At 48.6% G+C, this 6,459-nt stretch overlaps 1 protein-coding gene across 1 annotated transcript; it reads left to right on the plus strand.

Annotated features, from left to right (window-relative positions):
• The first annotated feature begins 2,405 nt into the window (after window positions 1-2,405).
• Window positions 2,406-5,697, plus strand: LOC110566688 (protein S100-A15A). Its single transcript, XM_021664576.2, has 3 exons — window positions 2,406-2,588; window positions 3,604-3,822; window positions 4,950-5,697. The coding sequence occupies exons 2-3, from the start codon at window positions 3,673-3,675 to the stop codon at window positions 5,124-5,126; spliced, it is 327 nt and encodes a 108-aa protein (XP_021520251.1). The 5' UTR covers window positions 2,406-2,588; window positions 3,604-3,672; the 3' UTR covers window positions 5,127-5,697.
• Window positions 5,698-6,459: the final 762 nt, after the last annotated feature.

The raw sequence follows: 6,459 nt of genomic DNA on the forward strand, positions 1-6,459 counted from the left end.
GCTGATTTCTTTTTTACTTAATTTTAAACTCCAAAGCTAATGAACTTCATGATGAGATTTTCCTGCATGTATGCCACTATACTTTTAGAAAAGTCAGTGTCTTCTCTGTCCTGATCATTATAACTACCCTCTTCCATCACTACCATCCTCCCCACAGTCAGTTCCCCTTCTATTTGGGGCTCTAGTCTCTATCCCCAGACAATCCTTTACAGCTTTTATAACTTGTCTGCTATAGTCTGGTGCCTTCAGCAGCTTGAAACAAGTTTTCCCAGGAGTGGGGCTGGTCTAAAGGTCAATAGGACAACTGAAGGGTCCCAGCCAGGCAGCTTACAGGGCTCTGGGCTCTGGGACTCTGGGTCATATGTGATGGCCCGGGGGGGGGGTCCCTGGTGGGAGTGGGATGAGAAATTCGGGGAAAGGGGCCAGAAGCAGGTGGTGATCCCTGCAAGCAGCCTCAAGCCTGTGTGATCGGAGTGGATGGGTCCAGGAAGGAAGAGCAGGGAATATGACCTTGGTGTCTGAGACACTCTTGGTGCAGAGAGACCCTGGTCACAGTGAGCTGTGATCAGGGAGGGAGACAGGCCAGGAAGAGGTGCTGGTCTCTGGCAAGCAGCTGTTTGGTTGTTGATTCCACATGTGATAGTTAGAGCTGAAACACAAAATGTTATAGAGTATTTGTCTAAGTACTGAAAGTGTTAATTACATGATTTTTAAGGTTTTCATTTATCCATGTTTCTAAATTACAGACATTACAGTGATAAATATTTTAAAAAACTATTGCTTAAAACCTTTAGTTAATTTCTTGGTATAAAAATTCCTGAGGAACAAAGGATAAATGAAAGATATTTAATAAAATTCTCTATGGTTCTAGGTTGGCATTTCCAAATAGTTGAGAAAATTGAGCCCTATTTTTAGTATAGAAACACAGTAGGGGTTTGATAAACCATTTATCTGTTGAGAAAATTGTTTCATTAGACTAATGAAAACTGGAACAGTACCGGGTTAAGTCTTTGTTATTCCTAAGCATGTCATTGTGTGATGGTTGTTGTGGTGGTTTGGGTGCGAGGACTGAACCCTGGGGCTCTAGTATACTAACTCTGTACTCCTGGGATGCTGATCAGACTCTGAATCAGTTGCTTATTCTTTGGCACCATCTTCTGGGAGATACATGGTATGCTACAAGGGCTGAGATGCTCAGGCAGTAGTGGCCACTGAGAAAAGGCTTGTTTTGCAATGAGATGGAGGAGATTTCACTTTTCCCTTGATAGTTAAGCGGCACTTGTGTAGTCAGCTCTACAGGTCTAGACTACTTCTCAGTAGAGTTAGTTTTTATGCAGTTGGCTATTTCCTAATGGTCCAAAGTGTAGAAGGAATCTCTTGTATACTGTAAGGATGCAACACCTGTCAATTAAAAAAACCTATGGTTGATACAGGAAATAGGTGAGACATCCAGCAGGCAGAGGGATTCTGGGATAGAGTCAGGCATGTGAGACTTGCCGGAAAGATGTGAGGACTACACAATGCATGGTGCCTGAGCTCAGGTAACCAGCCACGTAGCAGATGTTGGCAAAAATAAACGGATTATTTTAAGCTATGAGCTAGTCAGAGAAGAGTCTAGCTATATGACCTAGGTGTTTAAATTGACAAGTGTTGCACACACAGAATACATAAGAGATTTCTTCTACACCAAACTGATCCTAGCACTTTTCTTTGACCTTCATACATCACCCAGACCACTAAAGCAATCTCTTAGGTTGTTCCACATAGAATTCAGGGTTCAACACTGGCTAGGCGTACAGGGCTTGCATCTTTCATCTGCCTGCTGCCTGGAGCTCTACTCTTCTAAGCACTCAGGTGTACTATGTCAACTCCCAGAGCAGGCCATGCTGTTCCACACCTCTAAGCCTTTTGTGTGCATTCCCTTCTGCCTAGAGCTCCTCCATTCCCCAGAGCAACTCAAAATTTCTTTTCAAGATAGTCCTGAAGTAGTACCTCCCTAAGGAAGTCTGTCTCAATTTTTTTTTCTGGGAGAAGGTGGCCCTTGTTGGGTGCCCCAGAGTACACAGTGACCATGTCTAACTCTCAGTTCTCTTATTCAACCTCATGAGTGAGCTAGCTGGCCCAGTGTCTTATTCATGTTGCTTAGCAGAGGGCTTGGCATGCTGCAAGTACTCATGAAATATTTGTTGAGTGAGTGGATAAACATGATTCATTATTGTGGACTTTGGAGGTTCAGAAATTGAGGAAGGGCGGCCGAGGATGCTGTTTTTAAGTATGGCCCTAAGCTGGGGGAAGGGAGGCATGGTGAGCGCTGATTGGAGGCAGTGAATGGATAATGAGACCTTTGTGATTCTTAGGTCTTTCAGATCCTAAAATCAGGAGTGTGATGATATCATCCCAGGAATGCAGTTAAGGTTTGATCCTGCTGTAGAAGGACTTGTAGAGAGTCACACACCGGCTGTCATAAAGGAGTGGGCTGGGTGTCCAGTGTGGTGGGAGCTCCCCTGCTCAGAAGGCTGCCTTTCGTCTGATTCCAGGGTCCCGTGAGGCTAGGCTGTGGATGCTGAGCAGCCCTGCACAGAGTACAGGTCAGTGCCTCCTCCAAGACAATCCTGGGGGTGGTGTGGGCTGCTCTGGGTGTGTGCAACTCTGAGAGAGCAGAGACGCTCAGCTTGACTGTTATACAGAGAATATGTGCAATGTTCCAACAATGGAACTGTGGCCCCATAGTGGTTTAGAATCCCAGAGGACAAGCATATCTTTGGGCTTGTCCACAAACACAAGGATTTGAGGCTAAATCAAGGTGTAGTAGTTGTGCAATCTTGGTAAATTCTCTAACCTCTCTGGATTTCATTTTCCCCTCTGGGAAAATGATACTTAACAACTTAGGGCCCTGTGTGAATTAAATGGGATAACGTATGTGATACTTCACCCATTATTCAGCTAGCTGGGAAGAAGTGGGATGTGTGGTTGTTAGGGTTATTGTTTGCACAGCTGCTTCCTGTCACCTCTAGCTCTGTAGGAATATAGAGTGAGGGCCCATGGGCATCAGATGGACGGTGAGCAAAGCTGTGAGAGGGCCCCAGGATTATAGAGCTAAAGGGACCATGCTGGAGAGGGGGTGTCAGCTCCTAGAGAAGATCATATGTAAGGTGGCGATGGGGACTAAGGTGTTGTCTGTGTGTGCCAGGGCCAAGGAGAACTCAGGAGCAGCACAGTGCCAGGTCTGTGTCTCTGCTGTCGCATACATATTTTAATGTTCTGCTGGTCCCATAAAGTAGTTTATAGTAGGGGAAGGGATCTTGCCTTTTCAAGGAACAAAACCAGCGCCTTGCTTCACACCATCTTTAGTTTGTCCTGGTTCTTGACTATTAGCAGTCAGGAGAGCACTCCTGAACCCAGGAAGCCCTCAGTGCCAGTGAACTCACTCTGAGGTCAGGCCAGAAAGCTTGTTGAGGGCAGAGACGCTGAGCCAAGTTCACATGGGGCCAGTGGGAGCATGAGGAGCCCTGACGTGGAGCAGGAAAGTGAGTAGGGGGCAGATGTTTGCAGGAGGAGGAGTCCATCGTGTTCTGCACATCGGGTTCTGTTCCCTCCTCACAGACCTGCCACCGTTCCAGCACCTCCTCCTCTGCTCTGCATATCAGCCAGTACCCTGCTGGGCCAGCAATCATGCCGGACACACCAGTGGAGGACTCCCTCTTCCAGATCATCCACTGCTTCCACCACTATGCCGCCCGGGAAGGAGACAAGGAGACCCTGTCCCTGGAGGAGTTGAAAGCCCTGCTCCTCGATAGTGTGCCTCGCTTTATGGACACCTTGGTAGGCAGGGTCTGGGCCTGGAGCGGAAGGTGAAGGAGGACCAAAGGGCCCAGACAGTGCTGTCTGTAGGGTTGGGAGTGAGTGAAGAGGTGGGTAGGTGGAAGGAGCTGACTCCCGTGAGAATCTCCTGGAAGGAGGATGGAAGAGGGAGGGTGTGCAGAGAGCAAGGTTTGCTTTATTTCCTGTCCTTCCTCCTCTGAGGTCACCTGCTTGGTTTCACTCCAGTCACCTGGAGTTTCATTCCATGAAGAATTAATCTCTGAGACTACAGCCTGAAACCACACCTGCTGATTATTCTGCCTCCTGTGTCCTTTGAACATGGCCTCAAAACTCTTCTCTGTTCCCAACCCTCTTCAGTCAGTGACACTGCCCCAAACTCACACTCTCCCTGTGAGCCCTTTCAGCCGAAGCCCCTCAGCCAGCACCTCTGCCATGAGCCTAGAGTGGGTAATTCGGGCTGTGGAGGCTACCCTAGTCTGCTGGCCATGGGAAATAGAACCTCTTCTACTTCCCATGCCTAGGGCTTCTTAGAGCTGGATAGGGCCAGCTCCAGATCCTGGCCTGCTCATCTAGTCTGTCATTAGTCCTAATCTCCAGTCACTGTGCCTCTTAGAGGCTGAGGCACTAAAAGAAAGAACAGATCTGTCTTCTGAACTCTGGAGAATCCCATGTTCTCTGGCCTGCCATCTTGAGAAGAAGTGAGACTCAACTCATTCCCATAAAATATCTTCTTCACCTACTTCCAGGCTTTGAGAAAAAATATAAAAGACAACCTTATTATTATTTTTTTTTTCTGGAATGTTTCTTCAAGGGTTCTCAAGTCAGTCAGGGTGGAAGTTCCTTGCTAATTGTTTAAAAAATATTTTAAAAACAAGAGGGAACTTGTCCCCCTTCTGAGGAGAACTCCCTGGGGCTCTGTTTGTGCCCATGCAAACTCCAGGTCCAGTGCCACAAGCTGTCCATCAACACCTGTGCCTCCTCAGTCTGATTTTGGACGATGTGGTGACCTTGTCACTGATACTCTGTGTGTGATCCTTGTGGGAGGACCATGCTGCCGGGAGCCCCTCCATCGCCAACAGGAGGAGTCTGGATGCTCACTGGGTACTAATCCTCTCTGTATTCCCTAGGGCCGCAGGCAGCCACACTACATCACAGAGCTCTTCCGGGCAGCTGACAAAAACAAGGACAACCAGATCTGCTTTGATGAGTTCCTGTACATCTTGGGCAAGCTGGTGAAGGACTACCATCTGCAGTTCCGCCAGCAGCTGTGCATACACTACTGCGCCCAGCACAACCTCTATTAGATGAGGGACAGGCAGCCTCTCACCACAGGAGCCCGTCCTGGGAGGCCCGACCTGGCCGTGAGCCGCTTATAGAACTCAGCAGTGTTTCATTTTAGCTGTGCACACACATGTACAAACAATATCACAAGTATTCCTGGGAAGTGCGAAAGGCATAGTTCTGTGTATCACTTAATGTTCAGCTAAAGAACTGTGGAGAATATCATTTTGGGCAGGAGCCTGACTCCTCCCTTCAGTGAGAGAATAATGCTGGCCTTGGGTCCAAGGTAATGCAATGACACAACCTTGCTAACAGAAAAGTCTTGTCTGAGGTGTGAGACGGCCTGCTGTCTGGTCTCAATGTGTAAGGAAGTGTCTCTTCTCTGGGCCAGGGCAGCCTCTGAGAAGGAAGTAAGGCCCAGTGATGTTACTTATCAATCACTCACTGCCCATGCAGGATAGGAGGAGGGGAGCCACATGGGTAATGGCATGCAGAAGGAGTCATTTTGTGAGTTTGTATGCAGAGGGGATTGGGAGGACAGGAGATGACCAGGTCCAGAAAGGGGAGGAGGGGGAGGAGAAGAAGAGGATGAGGGGGTGGATGAGGGAGAGGAGGAGAAGGGTAGGAAGTGCAGGAAGAGGAGGAGGAGAAGGACGGAGTAGAGGAGAAGGAGGAGGAAGAAGAAGAGGAGGGGATGGATGAAGGGGTGGAGGAGGAGTGGAGAAAGTGGAAGAGGAAGAGAAGGAGGAGGAGGAAGGAGAAAAGAAAGTCAGGGTGGAGGAGGGGGAGGAGGGGAAGTAAGGGGAGGAGGGGGGAGGAGGGGAAAGGTGGAGAAGACCCAGGTGGTACTTCTGGGAACAGCAAAGAGCTATCTGGAAATAAATGTCCAAGAGGAACGTGTGGACACAGATTAGGATTTTATCCTTGAAAATGGTGTAATGGAATTTGGGTACCCTGAAGAATGGATCAGGTGGGGAGAACTGAGAGACTCAATAAGGGGTTCTTGCCCATTCTGGACAGGTGCTGTGTGGATAGGTCAGTAGCTGCACATAGGGACAGAAGGAAGGGAGGAGACAGGAGAGAAATGAAAATGTCAAAGTCTCAGTCCTCAAGATAGATTAGGAGGGGTCCAGAGTGAGACCATGCTGGTGATCCTGGGAAGCGTAATGCTGTTGTTGACCTGGGCATGATCTGTGTCACCGTGGAAGCCATTGTTCTAGGAAGCACTGTCCACTGGCTTTGGTGTGTGCTGAGTCAGAAAGCTAAGGCAAGTACCTGCAGAGCCCGCAACCCAGCCCGACAAAGCAACAGACACCTGCTACGGCAAGAATGATGCCAGAAGCTGGTAGGGACAAG

This window comes from Meriones unguiculatus, chromosome 1 (genome assembly GCF_030254825.1).
Source record: "Meriones unguiculatus strain TT.TT164.6M chromosome 1, Bangor_MerUng_6.1, whole genome shotgun sequence".
In the NCBI taxonomy this organism is placed as follows: domain Eukaryota; kingdom Metazoa; phylum Chordata; class Mammalia; order Rodentia; family Muridae; genus Meriones; species Meriones unguiculatus.